The sequence below is a fragment of the Parasteatoda tepidariorum genome, chromosome 4 (assembly GCF_043381705.1).
Source record: "Parasteatoda tepidariorum isolate YZ-2023 chromosome 4, CAS_Ptep_4.0, whole genome shotgun sequence".
NCBI lineage: Eukaryota > Metazoa > Arthropoda > Arachnida > Araneae > Theridiidae > Parasteatoda > Parasteatoda tepidariorum.
In genome coordinates, this window is record NC_092207.1 from 49,161,462 (window position 1) to 49,188,884 (window position 27,423).

General features: G+C 28.7%; 1 protein-coding gene across 2 annotated transcripts; it reads right to left on the reverse strand.

Annotated features, from left to right (window-relative positions):
• LOC107454251 (very long chain fatty acid elongase 7) lies at positions 1-27,423 on the reverse strand. 2 transcript variants are annotated; one of them, XM_043043031.2, is made up of 8 exons: positions 27,301-27,423; positions 15,657-15,708; positions 14,360-14,550; positions 11,117-11,197; positions 8,243-8,299; positions 6,634-6,739; positions 4,374-4,510; positions 1-1,450 (listed from the first exon to the last, which is right to left on the reverse strand). In XM_043043031.2, exons 2-8 carry the CDS (start codon positions 15,700-15,702, stop codon positions 1,205-1,207), a joined length of 864 nt encoding a protein of 287 aa, XP_042898965.1. In that variant the 5' UTR covers positions 15,703-15,708; positions 27,301-27,423; the 3' UTR covers positions 1-1,204. The 2 variants fall into 2 exon arrangements, with proteins under 2 accessions (XP_042898965.1, XP_042898964.1); XM_043043030.2 differs by lacking the exon at positions 27,301-27,423 and adding an exon at positions 18,012-18,205.

Genomic DNA, 27,423 nt, shown 5'->3' on the forward strand with positions numbered 1-27,423 from the left:
TCGTTTTATCTGAATAAACGGCTCAGATTTATCTGAGTATGTCAGAAAGAGTATGTCACATTTAAAGTATGTCACAAAGAAAAAATTTCATGTTCACGATTTTTTCTTTCCTTTTTAGGGTTTAAAAAAGAAGAAAATTCATGTAGAAATAGTGTGCCCCCCAATATTTTTTTTTTTGGCCGCCTAATTGGCGTTTATTTGTAGAATTGCTCATATTTCTCAAGTGAGAAAAGGTAAGCTCTGACTTGAAAAAGAACATCAATCAATAAGATTTATTTAAAAAAAACCTGCTTTTCTAATCAATTTTTAATAGTATATAGCTAATAACAAAACATCGTTTAAAACTAAAGTTCGTTTAAAATTGAAACATCGTTTAAAATTCAGTTTTCATTTCAAAAGTGCTAGAAATTTTTTTTTGCCGCAATGCTCTTTTGAGAAACTGTCTACACAGTTAGTGGAACGAAAGAAACTGGACAATAAAAATGAATAATGCAATGAAATAAGCTATATTAAAATGTAGATGCAAGTACTTGTTTTAATGATATGTTTCATTAATTAAACAGATTGTTCTGTAATGACTGATATTTTAATATTTTTAGACCATTTGCAAAAAAAAAAATTCCAAAAAATATAAACATTAAGGGTCACAAATTAATATTTCAGCAAAGAAAAAATAAAAACACCATTGCAATCTAATGAGTCACTAATAAAAAAGACGAATAAAGAACATCAAAACCAGTTTGACTGCCAGAGAAAAGGAAGAGGTGTCATATATAATTGATTTTCAACTTCAATTTTTTGCCTCCAGCATAAAGTTTTCAGTCTCGCTTTCATCATTAATGATTTGAATTTCCATTGCATTTAATAAATATTTTTCACTTAAGTATTAATTTAGGATTGTTTTTTGGATTGTTTCACAGTTGTTTAGCTCCATTTTTGTTAGGAATTCAAAATATATAGATTAAGGGTAGTCATTAAGAAACATCTTGGTCACTGCTGCATTTTCTTTGCATTAATAAAGAAAAGATTCTTTTCCCATATTTGGGTGTGAAATTAATCTCAATGACCAAGACTTCCAAATCAAGCAATCATTATGTACAAATTTTTAAAAAATTGATAAACATTTCAATACAAAAGAAACTTACATAACGCGTTACAGTTAGCGATAAATATTCAGTTTATCTGTTTTTATTTTAATTAAAATTTATTCTAATTTCTTTGTTTCATTCTTATAAGCTTCTGGGATTCCATTCTTGTAGGTTCCGTTTTTGTATATTCCATTTTTCTCACTCTTTTTTTCACCTCTATTATAGATCTTACGATAATAGTCGATGAAAAGGAAGAAAAAAAGTACCGTTAAGAAAAATGAAAAAGCAAACGTTAGTTTAGAGGTGATGCAACCAATGGAAGACATGATGAGGAGATAAAAAGTCATAAGGAAGAACTGTGTCTGAAAAATAAACATTGTCTGTGATTATGTTTAAAATCATTAAAAAACACTTTGTTATGTAACAATAATATATTAAGGAAAAGTATGTTTCGAACTTGAAATATGTTAATTAATTAGTGCAGACGATATTTTAAGTTACGAAATCAAACACCAAAAGGAACATTCCTTAAATTAACCTACTTTTTTTATGATATATTTGGATTTCCGACCTACAAAATGTAGGATGTAGCCGTAATTTGGGAAATATGGTCCCAATAGTTTGGTCGTAGCAGTGGTTCAAAGTTTGGACTCCTTAATGTTAATTTTTTTTTTTTTTTTTTTTTTTTTTTTTTTTTTTTTTTTTNTTTTTTTTTTTTTTTTTTTTTTTGCGTATTTCGCCCAATTTCGAGAAATTGTAAGCAAATTGAAGGTTTTTTGCATACACATATAAAATTCGTTTGTCCAAAGATAATTCTATGCAAAAAATAACTTTAGTAAATATTAAATATTTTTTTTTAATAATCGTCGAAAAAATATTTATATTGAGGTATACAATCTTTTGAATCTTTTTAAAGATAGTAATTTCACATGACAAAATACAAAATTAAGACAAAGTAAAATCATTTCAAAAATTAAGCAAGTGGATAAATAATTCCTGAGAAATACTTCCTGAGAAATTTGATTTCTCAAGAACTATTCGACCGATTTAGCTCACATTTTCCATGTAAACCTATTCTCTTTAAAATTCTGTGAAGCATTGCATACTTTACAATTTACAATTTAAATAAAATAATAAAAAAATATTTACTAAAAGTTATTTTTTGCATGGAATTATCTTTGGAGAAATGAATTTTTACAAAAACTTTTCAATTCACTTAAAGTTCTCGAGATATGAGAAAATATCATCAAAACAAAATAACATTATGGAGTCCAAACTTTAAATCGCTCTTCTGACCAAACTATTGGAACCGTATTTCATAGATTTTATTTTATTTTTATAACAGTCGTTGAACAGCTGACCCAATTTTTGAGTTTACAGCTACGAATGTTCAACTCCGTAGCCTTGTAATTTTGAACCCGATCCAGAAGACAAGGGAACTCCGGAATCAAGTATTGAAAGAAATTTGCCATCGTGGAGGACTTTTTGATGGAACTAACCCGTATTTGCATTACATGGAGAGGAAGACCACGAAAGCCTCCCACGGTTAGCCTACAGGCAAGGGAACTCTAACATATGATCCGTCTACCACTGAGAGTATTTCACGCCAGCGCTGTAGTTCATGCAAGCCGGATGCGGAATTCGTATCGACCAGCTATCGCTGGGATTCGAACCCGGCTCACCTCTTTGAAGTCGAACTCTCTATACCCTAAGCAATCGTGACTCATATTTCAAACATTGTGGCTACCCCCTATATTTTGTGGATCAGAAATCCAAATCCGTCGAAAAAAGGTTATGTTTTTTCAGAGAAAATGCATTTTCTGCCTGGTTTCGTAACTTAAAATATCGTCTACACGAAGTGAAAACGTCTGTGAAGATATGATCATTTAGTCTAAAATTATTCAAGGCAATCGCTTTTTTTTCTTTTTTTCACACACGTTACCTTGAGACAGTTTTCACAACTTAATTAGTTTTAATTACAGCAAGACGTAGAATCTGGAGACAACACCTTTTCTTCTGATATACATTTTTCCCTCAAATAGTTTTAAAATAAAAATATCGCAACAAATAAAAAGAAATTACAAACTCTCTCAAGATGCAACACCTTGTTTTAATAAATCAAATAGAAGTTTAAATCAATGTCAAATATAATGCTTTAACTGTTTTAATATAAGTGTAAATAAATTCGAAATTGTTCTCAATTTAATTCCTTCATTTTTTTGCAATTAAATAAAAGTTAGTTCAATAGTTTATAAATTCATTCTCAGAAAATAAAATAGAGTGATCTTCGTGTACCAAGACAGTACTTTAATGTTTTATTTCCTATTTTTGATATATTGTCATTATTTGGTTAGGATCGTGATTAAAGATAAAAAATAATGATTAGAAGTAAAAATAATGATTAGAAATAATAATGATTGGAAATAATAATAATGTTGCCATTAGGTTCTTAAAAATTGTCTATGCCTTAAGTAAAATTTTTGACTTACATTTTTGACTATGTACCTGTACTACGTAAAATTCTTTACAATTTTGAATTTACTTTTCATATTTGTTAATAGCTCTCAAGATTGAAACTTTATACGTGTATTTTGTAGATTCCTAAACATTTCACAGAAACTTAAAATGTTTTTAGAAAACTCTTTGTGTTATGAACATTCAATAAGAAAATTTCTCAATATTTCTCAAGCTTTCTCACTATTTAAAAAAAAACTTAAAATTTTTTTTCTAAATTATTTAAATATCTTGTTCTAAATTATTTAAATATTTGTGTCATTGAGATAGAAGTAAAACAATGTGAAGAACGTAGAAAATCTCTAGCTGCTGATCGAACGATTGTTCACGCCTTTCTTGGATTCATCATTCGTTTGAAACTGTTTTTCCCATGGTGGGATGTTTTTTATGTAAAAGATATGGATATTTATTAAATACAGCACTATCTCAAAAAAAAATAAGATAGAAGCCATTCAGTTTTTCAACCAAAATATTAATTATGAAGCATTTCTCTCAACCAAAAGTTTGAAACTGTTACAAAATATTATTTTTACCCTTGCATAAAAGTTTTAGTTGAAATAATAGTCTAGAATAAAAGATAACAAAGGCTCTAACTCATCGAATTACTGAAACGTTTACTAAATTAATAGTGACTTCAAATAAAAATAAGGAGGGGCACATGAAGAGTTAAAGGTTGAGAATCTTACTTTTTTGTCAAAATCATTTTTTCGTTTTTTGTGTATAAATTTTAAAATGTAATGGAATGTAGGAGTGAAGTAAGAAAATACTTACGATTTGAAAAGTTGTTAAATATTTCTTCCACCACACATATTTTTGATATTCTGGTCCCATTGCGGCTATACCATAATAGGTATACATGACGATGTGAACTATGGAATTTAACGCCATGAAAACTGCAAGGTACCCACCTAAACACGGTGTTTATAGTTATTAATATTGGAAAGAAATATTCTTGATAAGTGTAGAAATTTGAATAAGTTGCAATTTCAGTTGCTCAATTTAACATATGTTACGATGTAATCAAGTAAGATGCAATACAATACAAATTGAGGGGATATTTTAAACTGCAGGCAGGGCAGGAAGATAACCATCAATCATCTTCAATAAATTCTTTATCGGTCCGAAAGTTTAGGCAACTGAAAGATTTTTCGAACGCTTGTTTAAACAAAACAAAAAAAAGAAGGTCAGCTTATACAAATTCAATTTACAAACGCACAATTTATTACTGTCTGATTGTATAAACAGTGCTTGATATTTGACTTTTACTTCAGATACTTGACTGCATGGTAATAAATTATAGCAGTTTTACCAACTTGCTTTCGTGTGGGAGGGTGGAATCCTCTAATTGAAATACTGACTACTTTCCGGTTAGCTACAGCACTCAAATCTCAACTGGAGCTCTTGAGTTGGATAACAATGCAAGTTTTAATCCTTTTCTGACCGCCTTGCGATAATATCAACAAAATACCTTATTGCAAAACACAAGAAAAAATTCCAAAAATTTTCCAAATAGCTCCAGTCTACATTTCCTTACTGGGCTCTATTCTGAATGACAATAAAAATTCAATCCTTTCTTGATCATGACAAACGGAATTTAGTACGACTTCATTGCCAAAAAAATATTTATTGTCTGCCAAATTTCAGACTATTTTCTGATTAGCAAGAGCAATGAAAGTTAACTGGAGATTTTTTTGGATGAGCGCACAAGTTTCTATTGTTGAGAGTTATGAGCAGAATTTATAGTCACATTATCGTCTGAGAAAAATTTATCATCAATCAAAAATTAGACCACATTTCGAAAAGCTAAGTACACTTTAATTAGAGCTTAATTCAAGATAATGATAGAAATTTCCATTGCTTCCTGACAGCAATTTTATCTTGCAAATTTTATTAAATTTAATTGCAAATTTTATCTTTTATATTGTTGATATGTAGAGTTCAGTGTCAATTGAAATTTCAACATCTTTCCGGCTAGCCAGAATTTCAACTAGGCTTCCAAAATTTTCTCTGGAACAGTATGACTGAGGACAAAAAAGTATCAATTATCTATTAAATTTTGCATACAAATTTACATTCATTTAATCGACAATCAAAAATATTTTCCCACTTTCTGAAATAAACGATCGAGCAAACACAAAACCAAGAAAAATGAAAAATAATAAGTGAACATAATTTTATAAATTACATTTTTCATGGGAAAAAAGGGAAATTAATTCCATATCTGCCACACCTGAAATTAAATTTAAAACAAAAAAGCTATAGTGCGCGTCACTTTCGTCACCATAGTGCGCGTCACTACTACCGCCACAAAAATATCCCCCATCTAAACACACACGTTTCTCTCAAGTTTTGTGTCATAAATTTTATGTTTTAGGTTACTAAAAAAGAATTATTTTCTCCTTTTTAGTTCACTTGAAAAAAAAATGTTTAATTTTTATATTACGTTACCTTCATACTCTGAGAAAAAAATATGGTCAAAACTATCAGAATACTTTAAAATTTACCGCGTTTCTGACTCTACAGGAACACCAAAAAGCCCGATAATTTTTACTGAATCGCTTTAATAACGGTTTTTGTAAAATAAAAATAAAATATAATTTTGTAATAAATGATAAAATTTGATAATTGTGGTTAAAAATCGGTAATTTTATCATAATACCCTAAAGCATGACATAAAATCCCTATATTAGGTTAAATTTACTTTTCAGTTTTGTATTTTTTACTAAATGTGTGGTTATGAGAACTGTTATTTTCAAAACCGAAATTTCCGGTTAACTGTTATCATATGAGTGGAAAAATTACCAAATGAATGGTTTTAATGCGGTATATTTTGGTTTTATTACCCGAATTGTAGGAGCTTATTTAGCAGAGATGTCATTACTAAAGAGTACGTTAATTTTACAAGAATTTTCTTTCCCGTTTTAACTGTGGTAACTCATTCCGCGATAGGTTAAAAGCATTTTTAAGGAAATTTCTATTTTAAAAACATGAACTATTCGTGTAAGTGGAGCAACTTATATAAATCACTTACTCGTTTCTGATCGAAATCCAAAAAATCCAAAGACGGGAACAATGGCATGATGGAAGACATGAAGAGGTGTAATCATGTTGTTTTTTTTACTCAACACCAGAAACACCTGAATAATTTGACACGAAAATTAGTTTATTAAAACAAATTTTAAAAATATATGATACGGTGCTGTTGAAAAAAAACGTCTTTTTATTTTCTGTAAAAAAAAACAGCATTTTTGTGAAAAGAAAATTTTAAAAAAACACGGAAATTTAATAGGGTTGTTAAACAAAGATTTACGCTGCATTTATTTTAGAGTTACTTAATGAATCATGAATTTCAAGTGACCCTAGTATCTCAAAAGTTATTGAAGATCACAAAACATCTTTTGAAGTCATATACAGTCTATAACATAAAAATACACGCACCAAGAAGCAATCATCCGATTGCTTTGAATTTGCATGAATGTTTTGAACAGGTATGGCTAGAATGATGCTGACTGGGGACGTATAGTCAGTCTTTAGCTACGAATCCAGCTTCCAACTGTGTCCTGACGATCATCGAAGACGTGTTTGGAGACGCACAGGGCAGAGGGGGGATCCTGCCTTCACTATTGCACGCCACACCGGCCCTCAACAAGGCATTATGGTCTGGAGTGCCATTTCCTTTGACAGCTGGACTCCTTTGGTCGTCATTAGAGGTACACTTACTGCACAGCGGTACGTCGACGACATCCTGAGACCTGCTTTGCTACCGTTCCTTTTGCAGCGCCCTGGGCTGGTTTTTCAGCAGGGCAATGCCAGACCACATACGGCACGTGTTGCTTTGAGCTGTCTGCAAGCTTGTCAAACTCTTCCTTGGCCTACCAGATCACTAGATCTCTCTCCCATCGAGCATGTCTGGGATATGATGGGAGGGCGATTGCATCTGGCACGGAATGTTGATGACCTCGTTCGACAATTGGATCGAATTTGGCAGGAAATCCCGCTAGAGACCATCCGGGAGCTTTATCGGTCTATGCCACGCCGTGTGTCAGCTTGTATCCAGGCTAGAGGCGGGTCAACACCTTATTGAACTTGTTACTGTAACTCTGCAATAAATTATTCAATTATTCTGAAATTTTAATCATTTACTATTCTGTTTATTGTCTTCCTATCCACCAATTTCGACCAAATCGATCCACCAAATCGACGCACCAATTCTTGGTGCGTCGATTTTTTTGCTGTAGATTGTATTTGAAAAAACTTCTACACGTCAAAATGCAACATTCAGAATAAAAAAAAAACATAAATAAATACAGCATATTTTGTAATATCTATCTTTGATACATATTTTTAGATTCCTTGTCGTAAAGGAAATAAAAAAAGTACACATGTTAGGGGTCACAAATGATAATTAAGGGAGAGAAAAGCAAAAAAGCTAAAGCAATCTGACGTCTGAATCTGAAATCAAGAGAAGTTCCTTACTTAAACAATAATTTACATCCTTACTGTGTATTCTCATTAACTTTATTTTTGCAAGGAATCGAAAAATATATATTAAGGAACATTGTATTTAGGAAATATATTAAGGATTACATTACAGAATATTTCGTATGCATTCGTATTTTAAAATATATGTAAACACTCACCGTGTCTAGTAACTCTATGTACCTTACAAAATATAGCTGATATCCTAAATCAAAGACCTATAAAAATAATTCAATTAATTATCATAAAATAGCGTTAGTAATTTTACGAATATATAAACGCTATTTAACTTAAAATTACTAAAATGATGTAAATGATCATATAAATGCATTATTAAACATAAAATGATTAGAATGAACTAAATGAGCTTATAAAGACACTATTATACATAAAAACGTAAACGTTTGAACATAAAAAAATAAAATATTTATCAGAATTTAATTTTCTTAGATTATTCAAAAGATTAAAGAAACATAACAAAGTAAAGCGTGCTTATTTCAGATATTTTAGTCAACTTAAAAAATAATTGCAAGCACGGTGCGCAAAGGTAAGATATTAATAAATTTTAAAGTTTTCTATGTCGCTTTTATTTTCGTTACAATAGGTAACTTCTCCTCTCTAAACCGCTTAGAAATTCAAAAATTAATTTTTTTCGACCCAGTCTAGTGAGAAAATAGTTAGATTAAATGTTTGAGCGATCGTGTTCCGTCTAAAATCATGTGATTTCGTGTTAATTATAAAGAAATAGAATTCAAAAATTACTAAATCATTATGTAATAAGTCTCAAAACATTTAATATAAACTATTATTTAGAATTTAAATTTGTAAAGGAAATAACAGTTTTTACTTTAAATATGCAAGTTTGTAAATCATATTTTACTTGGCCTCTACTTCTGAGATGCTAATTCTTCAAATTAGATTTTTGCGTATGAAAAAACCTTTTGATACACAATTTTTAAAAGTCAAGAGCTAAAACTTTTCTGAGCACATTTTTACAAAAAAGTGTGAAGTCGTATTACATCAGCTATCTTAATTAACTTGTCATAATTTTTTCCCAACATCATTTCATTACTATACTGAAAAAATATATGTGTAAACAAGTTCTTTAAATTTATTTCAGATTTATTTCTTTTATCCATAGAAAAATATATTATTATAACTAGTAGACTTAAAACTAATCAAATCTTAAAATAATTTATTAATGAACAAAAATTACACTGGGAAACATTTTTTTCTGTTGCATGAGATTTTTTAATGGGTCTGGAATATTTTCACGTCACTGATTTCAAATCTGCAATCGCTTTCTCTCTCCAATATACGGACTTTTTTAAATGACCTTTTTAACCTATTTTTTCTTGAAATGAACAAGATTAAAGACTCTATATATAACAAGGAGTCGCACAAATGTTGCGACGTTCTTCTAAGGGAGTTACATCACACTATCAGGATTAATACTCCACAGGAACCTTTGTCTTAAAATGTCGTCATATATCGCTAGGGACGTTTCCCTTCTATTAATTGTTCCTTAAAGGATTCTAAAAAAATCATAATGGGAAGCATCCCTAGCAGCGTAAAAATACATTTCTGGGTATGGGTTTTATATTTAATTTTAATACTGATGATGGGCTTTAACTCCCCTAGAAGTTTGTCTCGACATTTAAGCGAGCCAATGTTACACATAACGTTTTTAAACTTGTACATTTCAACAANAGCGTAACTGTTAATATTTTCTAAAATCGATATCACAGCTTTAAAGAGGGATAAATAGCTATTCCGAAACACCTATTAAAAGCCTTTTTTCTTTAATATTTACAAAAGTTTGACAACTTGAAAGTTGACAAACTGAAAAAATGGGTAGACTCGCCCCGGTTTACGGTAACAGTTTTTACACTAAATATGTATTTTTGTAAAACATCTTTCATTTGGCCTCTACTTTTGAGATGATAATTTTCCAAATTGGATTTTCGCGTATGAAAAAACCTTTAGATGCACAATTTTTGAAAGTCAAGAACTAAAACTTTTCTGAACATATTTTTTAAAAAAATGCAAAATTATATTACATCAACTACATAAATGAACTTTTATTATCAATTGCATTGCACTTGTATACCACGTGTAAAAGCAAGAAAAACGTACTTTTACATCATTCATTTGAGAAATCATGTAGCTTTACTTCATCATGTATTGCTTAGCCATCATTGTGAACTCAAAAGTATTTTTCAAGAAAAGTGTAAATTAGTTTTTTAAATTTATTTCAGAATTATTTCTCTTAGCTATAGAAAAATAGATTGGTATAACTAGTAGACTTAAAACTAATCATCTTAAAATAATTTATTAAAGAGCAAAAATTACACAAGGAAACATTTTTTTATGCTGCATGAGATTTTTTAATGGGTCTAGAATATTTTCACGTCACTGATTTCAAATCTGCAATCGTTCTCTCTCTCCAAGCTACAGGCTTTTTTAAATGACATTTTTAGTCTATTTTTTGTTGAAATGAACAAGATTAAGAACTCTATATATAACAAGGAGTCGCATAAATGTTGCGGCGTTCTTCTAAGGGAGTTACAGCACAACATCAGGAATAATACTCCACAGGAACCTTTGTCTTAAAATGTCGTCATATGTCGCTAGGGGCGTTTCCCTTCTATTAATTGTTTCTTAAAGGATTCTAAAAAATTCTTAATGGGGATGCACCTCTAGCAGTGTAAGGATGCATTTATGTGTATGGGGTTTATATTTAATTTTAATACTGATGATGGACTTTAATTCCCCTGGAAATTTGTCTCGAAGTTTACGCGAGCAATGTTACACATAACGTTTTTAAACTTGTACATTTCGACAAAAAAAACTATAAATCTGTAGTTTTATGAACAAAACTAATTTCAAATTTTAAATTCCCACATCCGAATAAGTCAAGATCAAGTATTTGTATAAATTCAACGAAACATTTGTTCCCCAGTGTTATTCACCAATTTTAAATTAATAATTTGTCGTTCTCTTACATATATAACAATTCATTGAAACAAACTTACTTCTGGAATTATTGGCGTTTCATTTTCATTGAGTGAACCACAAATGAAATTAAACCCTAAGACAGGTATGAAGAAAGCACCCTATAAATGCACAATAGATTAGGTTCAAACAAAAAAGATATCTATTGCAAACAGGCAGAATAAAACACATAAAAATATGTTTCTGTTTTTAGTATTTGTTGATTGAAAATAAAGTAATATTTTTAGAAAAAATTATTTTACGTGCTTTTAATTTCGAAATATGATTTTACATAAAATTGAAAACTTTCAGAAAATTGTTAAGAAAAGCAAATTTAGCAACATGATTAAAAAATGTTTTGTCATAACTGCCTCTATGCTAACAATAAAAACTGTTTAATAAAAATTGGCAATACGTTTTAATTTTTAAAAAATATAAATTTGAAAAATTTATTTTCCAGAAATAATGAATTCTGGAGTTTTATTTCCATGCAATATTAGCAAATATTTGAACTTTAATACTATGAATAGTAGGCATTGTAAATTGACGGATACGACATAGTCTAACTGGAAAATCTGATTTTTAGCAAACTGCTGACATCACTTTGCAATGCGCCTGTAAATCTCCTTGCAATAAGCCTAACAAATGATTTTGGCGATTTGCAAAAAGGGAAGTTTTCCAATTAGCCTATTACTTATACGCTATCCATGTAAAAATCTTGAACATTTATATTAAAAATGTTCACAAATTGTTCCAATTCCAAAATATATTAAGATGTGTTAAAATGCACGTCAGTTTTTTCTTTTTATGCAATGGAATCCGGTATTTAAAATACTATTAATAATTATAAGTTTAATGTATTTTTTAATAAATAAAAGTAAATTGTGGTGAATATTACAAATTTTTAAATGATAGATAAAATTTTGCAACAAAATTTGTATCTTTTAATATCTTGATTTGTGAATATTTATTTCTGATATGAATTCATAAAGTTGAGACTCCAAAATGTGTATGTCAATTTTTGTATGTATGTAATTTTCCCCCATAGAACTTAAATAATAATTAGAAAGGTTGTGACCATCAAAACATGGAAAATAATTTTGTAAAAATAAGAATTGTTGTATTTTGACTAATTTTTTCCGTCACTCATTTTTATGCTAATGATCGTATAACTTCTAATTCTACTTATTAAACTGAACAATTTAATTTGAAATTTTATGTATGAAGATTCTTACAAAAATTTCCTACAAAAGCCACCAAAAACATGATTCTGCTCACACTTCGAAAAATAAATTATACAATAACTGTTACGACTACTTCGTTTGTTTTTAATTTTACTAACTCTTTTTTGAAGTTTTTGTTCTATTTAACATTATTCATTAATATATTTAAAATGTTTACTTATAAGTTAATTAATTTACTTGAATTAAGTTAGATTAAACTTTAATGATATTGTTTAACGCAAATAAAAATAATATGGCAAGTTTTCGATACTTATGTAATTCTCATCATTTTATTGTAATAAATGGTGTATATTTATTTTATTAATATATATATATATTTGAGATACATTTTCAAAAAAACAATCATTATTAAAAAGAATTTTCGTTAATTTTTCTCTTTTTAGAACGAATGAAGGAATTAATTAATGAAATATAACGACACATAATTAAAAGTAACTAAACTATCTAAGCAACAAGTTTTGTAACAGCAAAACAATAAAAAACAGTATATTCTTGTTTAATTGGTCGTTCCAAACGAATTTTTGTTTTTTACCATGAAAATTAATTTTATTTACAAATATTATAATTCTAACACTCATTTCAACAATTACAACTCATGAGTAATAAACAAAGGTATTCATATTGGTAAGTTTAGTACATTTTTATATAAGAAAATGTCGATATTTTCTTTAACTATTATGCGTATTACTGCTTTCAATAATTTTAAACATATAAGTTTGCTGTCCTAGCAATGCGAAAATGCCAGACAGTTTTAGTCAAAGTACGAGCGAATTACTTAAACAAAAATACCAGATGACCATAAATTTAGTATCTACTGAGCAAGAAAAGGATTGCGAAGCGATCCGAAAAGGATTGTGAAAGCTGATCCGAGAGTTGGCGAGCGATTACAAGCCAATACAGTTCAAATCAAAAAAATCTTAAAAGACAATAGCACTTCACTGATAAGCAATTAAGAAAATTCTAATTAGAACATAAAAGCCGTGATGGCTCAGGGCATAGAGCTTTTGTCTTCCAATGATGTGAACCGGATTCAAATCCCAGCGATGGCTACTCGGCTCGCACTTATCACAGTGCGGACGCATAATTTACTATTAGACGGATCATAGGTTAGAGTCTTCTTGCCGTCAGGCTGACCATGGGATGTTTTCCTCTCAATGTAACGCAAATGCGGGTTAGTTCCATCAAAATCTAGATCCAGGAGTTCCCTTGTCTTCTGGATTGGGTTCAAAATTACAAGGCTGTGGAGTTGAACATTAGTATAACCGTAAACCAAAAATTGGGTCGGCTGTTCAACAACGGTTATAAAATGAAATAAAATTAGAACGTAAACAGTTAAATGAATTGAATTTAAATAGTCAGAATTTTGTATTTTTTTTATTTTCTCATTTTCGACATGTTTCAATGACAAAAACAAGTTATCAAATTTAACGAAAGTTTGCATAGGAAGACGACTCTGAAAACATTTAACCGGGTTAGATTTCCGGTGGAAACAGAGAGGTATTGAAAGACGATGATTAGAATCACCTTCAAGCTTTATCAGGCCATCAAACTGGTTTTAGTGTTTTCATTCTCATCATCCTAAATCATGATTAGCTGAATTTCGAAAGTGTTTTTCATATTTTCTCACTGGAATATTGAATTTTGTCCCCTGATGATTCATGCTTTGACACGTTCAGTTTTCGACAAATATATATTTGGCGCGATTATCATAGTATATTAGAATATGTAGGTTTACCAACCCTTTATTAAGATACATATATACGTAATTAATACAACTTTAAGCTTGGTGTTCTGTTGTGTTTTTTTTTTTTTTTTTTTTTTTTTTTTTTTTTTTTTTTTTTTTTTTTTCAATTGTCGCGTCTCTAAAAGAGAAATCCTATATTTCAAATTTTATTTTTATTTCTATGCAATAAATAATAATGTAAATGATGTAAAATTAACAAATTTTTTCTGAAATTTCTAATACTGCAAATAAATCCCACAAGAAAAGGATTATAAATTAATATAGTGTTAAGAAAGAAAATTAGAAAAAAATCTCACCCTAAAAAGGAAATAAAGATAAAATATGACTAGGCTGAAATTATAAACTGTCATTAACTTTCGCATTTGTATTGGCTTCCGGTTCTTCATAATGGCTGGGCCTATAAGTTCGACAAATAATACATAACAAGTCACGGATACGATCATGGGTGTGATCGTTCGTAGGAAGAAACGTTGTCGAGTAACAGGATCTAAAAAAAGTAACATTGTATTCATGTAAGAAAATTACATATAAAAAAAAGCTTATATAAATTTTAAATATTAATAAAGATTGTTCAGTTTGATACTTAAAACTAATACAGTATAAATGCAGAAAAAAATCTTTAAATAAATATTTAGTTAAATATGTAAAGTTCAAATTTATTAATAAAAATGCATATTTGATTATATATTACCTATTTCCAGTACTCATTAAAAAAAGATAACAAAATAATGAAGGTATCAAACTATAAAAGGAGTTGATGGGAAATAACAAAATTATAAAAAATACAGAAACACTGTAAAAAATTCGGGATCAAATCACGGTAAAAAGTATCGGCACTCGGGGTGCCGCAGTAGATTCTTACCGTAACAATTTTTACTGATACGGGTTACGAAACATAATATCTGATATACCGTTATTTTTACTGTAATAATTACCGTAAAATCAGGGAATCCCTCAAGTTAAATAAATATTGCTGTAAAAATCACGGTATATTATTTTGCGGCAAAAATGGATTTTACGGGTGATGTACCAAAAGTTCCAGTACCTTATTCTTTAATTTGATCCGAAAGTTTTTACAGTGTAGGTAATAAAATGATAAAGGTAACAAAACAATAAATAATACAGGTAAGTAACAAAATATTGTATATAATATAACTATGAAATTTATTGATAGATATGAAAATACTTTCCTAAAAATAGATTATTTTATACTATTGGTATTTCACATTGAAAATTGTTTTCTTATTTTTAGACAATAAATTTACATTAAATCAGTATTTTTTCAATATTTTCCTTTTTTTTACAATTTAACATTATAATTTGAAATCTTTAAGGAAATAGTTACAATTTTAATTGAGCGTTCAAGTTTTTATTTATGGTTATTTGTTTAAAATAACATAATTGAGCTTTGCTCTAAAAAAATTTTTCATTTATTTATTCATTTATTGATAGACAGATATATTAAGTTCAGGAAATTAAGATTTAGGTTTAGGAAGTACGAAAATATGGTTCATGATCATCAAATTAAGGATCTCACAAAGTTAAACTATATTATGATTGATCATGGTGAGGAATTTCTAACCGCATACTCACCCCCGCCGGACCATAAGTCATCAAAATTTTCGAGGATAGTTTCCATTTCTATCTAAAATTGTGGAGAAAAATAAATATGAGATAGAATAATAATACCAAACACAGTAAATAGATACCAGGTGTGACTCTATTATGGTGAAATAAAACGCGATGTTTTCCTAGTTATTCTGACCAAAATAAATAAATAAAATTCAATACGAATGAATTTCTAAAATCAATAGTTTTTTGTGCATAAAAAACGTGTAAATAGTCACAAATTTTGAACCTATAAAAAATTATGGAAAAGAAAGTTCTGCACAAAAGCGCAATTATTGGATTGACGGAATGTCTAAACAACCTCTTTTTTACATATACAGAAGGAAATGGATTTTTCACTAGGACAAATAAAAGGTATACTATGAGACTTCAAAAAATACTTGAAAAAAAACTTTTTGACATGTTTAGAGCCGCCCAAAGAATTTCCCAAATATAGCCTATATAGAAAGCTTTTAAACATTTTACATGCATATGGTTTGCTGACACCATAAAAAGCCTCTTCCTGAAAAATATTAAACAAAATCGTGATTCTACAAAATTTCTGGAAAAAGCATTTTTGTTCAAAAGTTTGGCCCCTAAAAAACAAGAAAATGGCCATGTCGAAATTTGACCACATGACTTAAGCAATATAACGTATTTAAGCTCCAAATTCATGCATAATTTATTAAGAACCAAACTCTATTGTTAAAAACACAATTTAAATGCCAAAAAAATAAATATTTTTGAAGCTGAATGCATCTTACCAAAAAAATATTTCTAATATTTTTCAAAGAAATTCATTTTACAATACAGAAACCAAAACTAATGCGCTTAGAACAACCAACGTAGTTAAAGTGTCTTTAATAGTGTTACTGCTACTACCGCTATAAATATTATTAAATGGCAGGTAATATCAAGCAAAATAATTTAAATTGATTAAATTGAATTTAAAATAAGTAAAATTGTAAGATTGTGTTATACAATTTGGCACTCATGAAAATGGACGGAGAATTTCTGATAAATAGGAATATTGGGAATTTTTTGTCACTATTGGTGATATTTTAATTTCATTTAATTCTTCAGTAATTAATTTTGCATGAATAATAATTTTCTTCATACAAAATTGATCTACATTATACTGTTCAGTATAGAATAGAAGTAAGTAAATAATTAATAAAAATTTAATACGATATATCATAGAATGAAATTTATTCACCTAACATTTTTAAGTTTCCCTGCGTGAAATTAATAGAAGATAAAATCTGCTAAAGTTATCCAATCTATGTTGATTTAAAATGAGTTTATCAGATTTATCCGTACTTTCAAGACAAATAAATACAACTCCCCTTTGTTTATTTTCCAATTCATAAACTCCTTCTTACTAGAAAAAAAAAATATTATTTTCATTGTTCTGTTAACCCTTGCTAGTTAACTAAACATTCAAGTTGAAAGTTGATTTCATACAAAATTAATCTATATTATTTCAAAATTATTTATCCTTGCCTTGCTTACTGTTAGCCAAACTGCAACATATATGTTATAGTAAAATTATTATTCATATATACACCCAACATTATTTAAGAAAAATTATTAATAATTCAAATCTTTTATAAAGTCAATCAATAACATTCATGAATCTAACAAACAAATCCTCATTTTTTTGTCGCAAAAACATATTGGTTGAAAACGTACTGAACATACAGTTTTGTTTTTTTTTAAATTAAAGTTGTTGCCCTTGCTCACTATTATATTATAAGCCAAACAGTAACATCAATGTTATTACTAATAATTAAATTAAATATAAAATTGTTATTCATACACCCTACTTATTATATGTTCTTACTTAATAATTCAAAAACTTTTATATTTTCAATCAATGATGTTCTTGAGCACAACAGGCGAAACTTCGTTTTTCTTTTTTATATATTCCAAAAAATTCGGTTGTAAAGTACTAAAGATACATTTTTTTTAATTAAAGTTCTTGCCTTTGCTTAAACTGTTAATAGTAAGCCTAACCGTAACATTATTATTATTATTACTAATAATTTTGAAATTATAAAATTGTTATTTATACACCCTACATTATTATAAATTATAACTTAATAATTCAAAAACTTTTATAATGTCAATATATTCATGAGTCCAATGGGCAAAACTGTTTTTTTTTATACATATATCCCAAAAACATAGCGGATGAAAAAGTATTAAACTTACAAGTTCTTTTCAAATAAAATTACAATATTAGAGCTACATTTTTTAACAACTATCTTCATATCGTATAAATAAAAAATATTAACTTAGTATTTTATGAAATAAAAAAAACTCAGTATATAATTTTACCTTTAAATCCTCGACTATTTTGTTCCCGTAGGACGTGTTAACATCCATGGTGGCCGGAGTTATTGTGATTCCTCAAAGTCACAAACAGAAAAATACCTCCAATTTTAATGGAAGATTTCGAAAATACCTTGGCAAAAACAATCACCTTGACTCTGTTTTTTGTTAATTTAGTTAAAAAGGTTTTTCCTCTTTCATTTAATTTTTTCCATAAGTGTGAGGAAAGGAAGAAAAAAAATTACTAAATTACTCTGTTTGCAAGTATAGTTGGGTAGGTAAAAGAGTTGTAATGATCATAGCATTAACAATTAGAAGGAGTTTTTAGTATGGTCATTTCATTGTCTGAAGCCATCCAAGCAAACAAGTCCTTTGCGTGCTTTATTAAGTTAGAAAAGCGTGACACGAAACGTACGGGTGGTGGTAATCTATATCATAAATGGTAGGGTTTAGCAACAGGAGTTAAACAACAGGCAGGAAAGTACGCAACTACTAATGCTAAAAGATTACATTGTTTTTTGAGAAATGGTAAATGGCTTAGACATTTTTATTTTCACTTTGACAATGCCGTTATTAATGTAGGAGTCATAAAAGCCCTGTTTAATATGGCTGAAAATGATTGATAATTGAGCAGAATCTAATTCTCAAAACTCGCTTGTTTCAAAAAATATAGTCTTTATCTCAAAAGCAGTTCCACGTAAGAAAAAAGAATTGTGGTGATCGATTACGGTTCAAAGAACTACACATTTCTATTATTTCTATTTATTTATAAATTTTTTCATCCAGTCACTGATTTGATCGTTCTCTTCACTTTGAGCAATTGTGGCTCAGGTAATAGAGCATTCGCCTCTCTGTGAGTTGAACCAGGTTCGAAACCCAGCAGTGGCTGGTTGATATGAATTCTCCTCCCGGCTGGCACCGAACACAGTGCTGACGTAAAATATTGGGAATAATGACAGACGGAACATGGGTTAAAGTCCCTTTGTTGTCTGGCTAACCGTGGGAGGATTTCGTAATGTTCCTCTCCATGTAACGAAAATGCGGGTTATTTCCATCAAAAAGTCCTCCGCAAAGACTAGTTTGTCTCAATGCTTGATCCAGGAATTCCCTTGTCTTCTAGATTGGGTTTAAAATTACAAGGCTACGGAGTTTATAGTTTTAAACTCAGAATGGAGTCGACCGTTCAACGCCTGTTATGAAATAAAATAAAATTTTATCACAGAGTCTTTGATTCACCTTTTCATTGATTCCTTCTTTCACTAATTCACCCTCTTACACTGATTATTTATTCAACTAATCCGCCAATTCAATGCCTCGCTGATTAACTGATTCGCTTCATTTGTTCTCTTCTTCCTTTCCTTCGTTATTTTCTCGCTTTTCACATTTTTCACTTTATATTCATTATTTACACGCAAGAATCAGTTATAGTTCAATTGTAATGTCAGTTATGAACAACGTCAAGAACTCGATTTTGATCAAGAATTTTAAAAAAACATTAAAGACATCTTTATTCCTTTATCTAAACAACTTTTGTTTTCGGACTTCACAAATTTTCAAAATTTCACCACTTCAAATTTTTCTTTCTTTACGATGTGTCCTGTTATCAACAGATTTTGTGAAGAATTAGAAAAAGCCATAGGAAAATAGCTATACTTTGTTGAAAGAGCCAGACTTGCTAGATTATGATAAAGCTAAAGTGCTTCTGCCACCTGTTCACTTTGCTAACTACTACCCCTTAAGATTACTTCACCGCTAATTCTGTTTCTTGGAAATACACAGACATCTTACATCAAAACTTAAAATTGCTCAGTTAAAATAAGCTTAATGTTTTTATTTTATCGACTTTTTCGAAAAATAATGGCTCACTTTTTCGCAATAACCCATCTCTGACAGATTTAGTTCCCGTTCGCTTTCCTAATTCACTTTGCTTGATAAATTAACCTAATTAACCAAAATTAGCCTAATTCACTCTGCTTGATAACCATTTTTGAATGAGATTTTCAAAACAATATAGTCCTGTTTCCATAACAAATTCAGTGAATTCAATTGTTGTTTGATCATATCGTTCACCAAAATATTTTTTGTAAATAATTAAAGAAATAAACATATTTTTCAGGATTTATGACATAACTATTATTGACAGAGACTTCTAAAATTATGCATTTGGAAAAATGAATTGGTTATTGTCATTGCTACTCTTCTGTGAATAGCAATGAGTTGGAGTGATACTGTCGATAAGGAGAAATTGTTTGATAAATTCTGCAGATATTAAAAACATAATAAAATTTATTTTAAATTGCTTATTACAAAACACTTCAAGTAAATAAAAATACGATTAGATTAAATTTAAATATGTTTCCCAAAGCCTTAAACAAGGAAACTTGATTCTTTTAAATGGAAATTTTTATCGTAAATTACGGTATTGAATTATGCTATTTCTTATTATTTTATTTTTAAAAAATCTAGGTTTTGTATATTTTATGAGAAGTTTTATTTAATAACCGTCGTTGAACTTCCAATCCAATTCTAAGATTACGATCAATGTTCAACTCCACAGCTTTTTAATTTTGAACCCAACCAAGAAGACACGGGAACTCCTGAATCAAGCATTGAGACAAACTCGCTTTGGTGGAGAACTTTTTGAGGGAATGTTGCCGCACTTGCGTTACATGGAAGGGAAAACAGCGAAGACCCCCACGGTTATACCACGTTTCTATCCCATGATCCATTTAATACTGATAATATTTAACGTCACCGCTGTTGTCTACGCGAGCCTGAAGCAGAATTTGTATTAAACCGATACCACTGGGATTAGAACCTTGGCAACCTCAATAGGAGGTGAACGCTCTATCTCCTGAACCACCACGGCTCAAAAAAAATCAATTGTTGTAATCATAAAGAATACTGTAAAAGATATTTAGAAATCAAATAATAAAATGTAGTTAAATACGATTTCTTGATAGTTCTTTTACACACAATAAAAATTCAGCAAGTAATTAAACATATGAAGATCTTAAATAAATACTTCTTTAAGATCTTTAATAAATACGGTAAGATATTACTTGATTAAACGTCTTGATAAATATTGACCATAGATGGCGCCACTGGAAAACAAGAACAATTGCACCTTCTTTGCCTGAAATGGCATACGTCTACAACAAACGTCTCGATTACGTCTGACAAGTCTTGAAAATGAATGCTTATTTTTAAGAGCTTGAAACTTGTCAATTTTTACTTTCATCTTCTTACTTCTGAAGTCAATGAAACTTTTTTTAATCAAGTAATATGAAGAGCATATTTAAATTTTACGGCAGATGTAATTTTAAAATTTTTAATCGAACAATTTCGATGGAAACTCGCCGATTTAGGTCACATGTTTCTTTGTATTGCGCCTTCATCAAGCACAACTTCCGAAAACTTCTAAAATATTTATCTGAAAGCAATGCTAAGGAACAGTATGATGTATAAACTCAATGAGATCTAAAAAAATGTGGCTTACTAAAATATTGCCCTAAACCCTTCTAACATGTAAAATTGCTTAATCAGGCACTGAGGTAAAGAAGTGCGATATAGGCCATAAAACGTTAATTCTTATATTCTTAATATTTGAAACATTTAACGTGAATAATGAATAGTATTTTTTGTGAATGACTCATCTGCATTTTAGAAACTTCGTATCATAAAATTCATTTCGTTGCATGATTGTTTCTTAAACATTGTATAGGGTAAACCAACCAGTGAAGGAACATTTCCTATATATTGATTAAAAATAAGAATTTGAAAGTTTTTCTTTAGATTGATTGGTAACAATAGCTTACTGCCAAACAATAGGAAGTCATCTAGCAATGTTTTGGATTACCTGACCAAATAGACTTCTCTGGAAAAAATTTTGAATTTATTATTATCTCTGCAACACCTTGTTTCTTTGAAAAAATTATAAGGTGAGTGTTTGTATTTATATGTTTGAAGTGGAATTGATTGCATGCAATAGTTTTATTTTTCTCACTGTGAAAAAGAGAATTCAAAACATAGTTATTGAAGTTACGTTTTATTTTTTTTAAGCATCATAGCATAATAAAGTAGTGAGATAAGGGGTGTTTATTCACTGGATCACCAAACGATGAAAAACCAGTGAAGAAACAAGTGTTCCTTCACGGGGTTTTTTTCTAAGTTAATGAAAATAAAAGATAAGCTTTAATTTTCTTGTACCTTCAGTGATGTTCCGCATCAAAAGTATGTTAAAAATACGAAAAACAACTTCTAACCAGTGAGGGAACAGACATGTTCCTTTACTGGGCATAGATTTCCCAGTGAATGAACAGTATGTGCTAATATGTTGAGACTTTAATTTTCAATTCATGATTACAAAAAAAAATTTAACATTTTCCAAGTATTTATATGTTATAATTTCAAGAATAGGCTTGTTTTTAAATATTTGTATGACTTATAAATTTATAAAGAGTATTAAAAAATAACCAAAATTAAGTGTTCCTTTACTGGGTATACATTCACTGGTAAGAGCTGTTCCTTCACTTGGTCTTCTTACTACTTGTTATTTGAACCTCCAAAACTTTGAAACAATATTATGTAAGCTCTCTACAATTTTTTTACATAATTTGCAATTTGTAACAAATATGTTGACACTGTCATTTAACTAAAATTACGAATTTTGAAATTAATAGGATTTTTTAAAAGACAAGCGAAGCTTAAGTGTTCCTTCACTGGTTAGTTTACCCTACTCGTAATTCAAGGTTCTTCTGTGTTCGTTAAGAAATAAAAATAGGAACATACGAACATAAAACAAGTTTTTAAAATTATAAATACTTTATTATTTTCGATGGTAACATGTGAAAATTTGTTCATTTGATTTGTAAAATTCAACTTAATTTATAAAAAATTTTTACCATACTAATTAATACATTGTCAAATATTTAAATATCTAACTTATAATATACATAAATCTGTAATAAAAAATTTCCTGTGGCTATTCCACTTTAAATTCATATCTTTCGCAATTTTACCATTTGAATTACGAGTAGAGATTTTAAATAGTGATTAAAAAAAATTATAAGAAAATGAAAGCAATCAATATGCGTCTTTGTTGGTGTTTTGCTTCATTTGATGAACAATCATGGATTGATCATACACTACCCTATGTTTAACAAACAATCTTTTAACAAACAATGCATACACTGTCAAAATGCCAAACTGTTTTGGAAAATATATCTTGCTTATACTAGAATACTATAAAGTTTCAATGCCTTTCGAGAGATTGAAGTGTTACAACAGGAACTGCGAAAGCTATTCTTGAAACAAATAATGGTTAAATCCTAGTATAAGTTACAAGCTTGGCGGGGATTTAAGAAAAAGATAATAACACAATTAGAACCTATTTTAAGAATATGTTCTAAAATTTTAATAAGAATATGTTCTAAAAAATATTTCTACAATATTTAAATTGTGAAAGTTAATTGAAGAACTTTTTGAAGAATTTCCTTCAATTATATTTCAATGAAATTATAACAGAAACTAGTGTTAAAAATAAATGATATTGAGGTACAGAAAAAAAATGCAAGAAAAGGTAATGACAAATTTAGACTATATTCTAAAATATATATTCCAAAAATGGACTCCACAATTCTAATAAAAAAATATTTAATAAATCATTTCTAAAAAAAATTTATTATTAAAAAAGTCTTTTTTTAGAATTTAACCCAAAGTTTAACTTTGATTTCTATAAAATTGCAACTAAAAATGCATACCATACACTTTTAGAAAAATTGGTCCCATCTTGATACGAAGCAAATTTCCTTCAACCATAATCAGGTATTAAATTGACTCATCCCCAGCAACAAATTTACCTTGTTGGCCCTAGTTGGGCTCAAAATTGGCACAATATGGGTCCTATATGAACATGCACCGAAGGACCAATATTGGGATGTCTAGATTTTGTTATATTAATCCGAAATTGAGCCAATATCGGCCTATATAAGGCCAACATAGGTCCTATATTTTCTAAATAATGAATAGAAAATATCGGGTGAATCTGACAATCTATATAGGGCCGATATTGTTTGTAAAGTGACTGTAACATGTCGGGAGAATCTGACAACTCTATATAGGGCCGATATTGTTTGTAAAGTGACTGCAAAATATCGGGTGAATCTGACAGCTCTATATAGGGCCGATAATGTTTGTAAAGTGACTGCAAAATATCGGGTGAATCTAACAACTCTATATAGGGCCGATATTGTTTGTAAAGTGACTGCAAAATATCGGGTGAATCTGACAACTCTATATAGGGCCGATATTGTTAGTAAAGCGATTGTATCTGTCAATTCTAGATAAGTTCGATATCAGAAAATAACGGCTTTTTGAACTTTTATTAAGCCAAGATTCGTGAATATTGGTTCAATGAGAGCGCCTGCCTATTTTGCCTGCTAGGGGTATTTCCAACCAAAATATCGTGTAATAAAATATAAGACTCAGGGAAATATGGATCTACTAAGCATCGCATTAAAGTTTCAAAAAATTTGAATTATATTATGGTTCAAAACTCACTAAAATTTGTAAGAGGGTTAATTGCGTCAAAAATGAAAGATATTGACTTTCAAAATAAAGAAAATTACGTAATTACAATATGTTCAAAAAGCCCTAGAAGGAATATACCTTAAATATAATTTCCAAAAGTGTTTCAATTGCGAAATATTTTTTAGAGAATTTTTCCCAGAGTTTGCTTCCTATTTCAATTAAATAGCAACAAAACGTTAAAACCATAACAGCGACAAAAATGAATGGTAATGACATTCAAAATAATGCACAAAAAGACAATAGCTTAAGAGTCATCGCATTTGAAATTTCCTTGTTTTGTGGAACATCACGTGCAAAGAAACATTCTCCACGCAAAATAAACAAGATTATCCTTGAACTTAAAATGTCTTAAAAATTTCACAACAAGACTGATTATTTTTTCAACAGCACGAACCAATCACTTCTTTTTTGTCCTGAAAAACTACTAAACTGTACAAAATACTAAAATGAAATAATTAGTGAATATATCAAAAGTTATAAAAGCGTATCGCCGTCAGTATCTTTTGTAATGAAAATGTTACTGGTAGATATTTTCACAATGAAATTTTGAAACTAAGGAATAAAATTTCATAAATTATGGATGTTTTTGTGTCTCTTTTTTCCAGATATAAAAGCGACAATTAGAATGCCTTAAATGATGATTCGTAATTGTTTTGATTTTTAAAAAAATAAAAACATGATTTATTTGATTTAAAACAGATTTTTTTTATTTAAATCGGATTTTATTTTTTAGCTTAAAATTATTTAAATTTTATAAATATAATTTTTGTTGGTACATCATTAAAACATATTATGACCACAATTTCATAAGAAATTGATTTATATAGTAATACATACAAGCGCATGCTTCAAAATTCGGAAATATATTTTCAATTTTAAAAATAGAATGTGGTTTTGGAGATTTGTGTTTTAAAACTGAAAATTAACAACCAGGATTTTAATAACTATCAAATTTTTTAATAAAATAATCTGCTTCTTAGAGTCGTAATACTATGAAAAAAACTCGATTAAATTTTAAATTTGTTCTTTTTTCGATTGGCTGTTCAATGTCTATTCAGTCATCAAAAGAATTTACGCAGAATGTGTCTGAGCTGCATTTAAATATGTCTGCGGTTCAGGATTAACAGTTAAAGATGTCCAAGATGAAAACACAATAAAGCTTCTATTCCAAAAGAAATTAGACAACAACAATTTTGCAATGGGTAACCTGTAATCGCCGGCGGCTATCACGATTCTCTTCATTTTGTAGTGAATGATATGTAGATTATATTATTTTTCTAATATATTTTTCGATATTTTAACGTGAATAAAGTGTTCTATGTGTAAAAAATAACTATTTTTCTTAAAAAAAGAGCGAATAATAGTTTAAAAAAAAGGATAAATTTCGGATAATTTTTTTTTATTCATAGTATATTTTTATTTTGCTTTATTCGATAAAAATGTTTCTTAAGAAACGTTTTATAAATCATTTTAAAGCAATATTTCTGAGAAAAAAAATTATATGCTGTTTATCGCAACAGATTAAAGTTTATTTAAAATAAGGGGATATGACTTTTTACTACAGGAAGTTTAAATACGTACGTCAAACGAGTTTAGTTTCATCAAACTATTTTTTTTCTTTTTTTTTCTTTTTGCGCCAAATGAACAAACCTAAGTGTCACGAATTAGTGTTACGAACCCACACAGTTTTAAAAATAGCTCATTATTCGTTAAAAATCATTATTTCGTAATTAAAAATAGAGATGTAAAACTTTACACTCATGAACAGCTGTTTTTGCAACTGTTAAGCACTCAAAATTATAGAATTATATATTATACGCTAAAATGCGTTTTACATATGATGAAAGGGCCTTCGCAACATAAATTTCACAGTTTTTTACCTAAATAAGTTTTTAAAATAAGTAACTTTTTCTGAGTTCAGACACAACCAAAAAACCAAATTGCATAAAATAAAATGACATAGCTTCATCGAATTTGTAAAGATACTAGATAATTTGATTCAAATAAAACGGTTTTCTTCGTAAACTGTTGGTAAACTTCGTAATATGATTCGATTTGTCTCAAATTATGCACTAAGAAATATTTTTTTACAATATTCGATTAGCTTCCTGCAAAAAAAAATTTTACCATTAACCTTAAATTCAAAAATTTCAGACAGTATTTTTATTTTTACTACTTTGAAATTTGTATAATTTGTTAGTTCATATGCCTTGACATAAATAATGCAAAAAATATTTTCAACACGTCATTAAATTTTTATCTTTAGCAATATTTGTCTTAGGCAATTTTTATCATTCTCAAATTTCTATTTAATAAAAATTACTGTTTCAAAACTTATTGTTTAATATAAATTCTAAATAATATTACTTCTATATAATATAACTTTTTTTATCGGTTTATATAGATTATTGATAAATAATTTATACCAAAGCAAGACAATCTAAAAACTTATATGTAAGAAAATAATGCTTAAATATTTTCATTGACACTCAACCGTCTAATTTAATGAAGTTTAAAAAATTAGTAAATTAAAACAATATAATTGTAAATGTAATTACAACTATATTACAAATGTATCACAATTAAAATATATAAATGACGAAATCTTTAATCAATCTTGAAATTAAAATTTCTTTGCTTAAAGAAAAAGATAATTAAATTATTAAGTTTTAATTTATTTATCTAAATTAACGTATGAATTTACCTGTATTAAATTTTAAATTCCTTAACTTTAGCGACTTGTTCAATTAGAATGTCTCACACAATCCTACACAATCATTTCATTCTACATTTTGCTATAGCTTAGCGAAACGTGAAGGAAATTTAA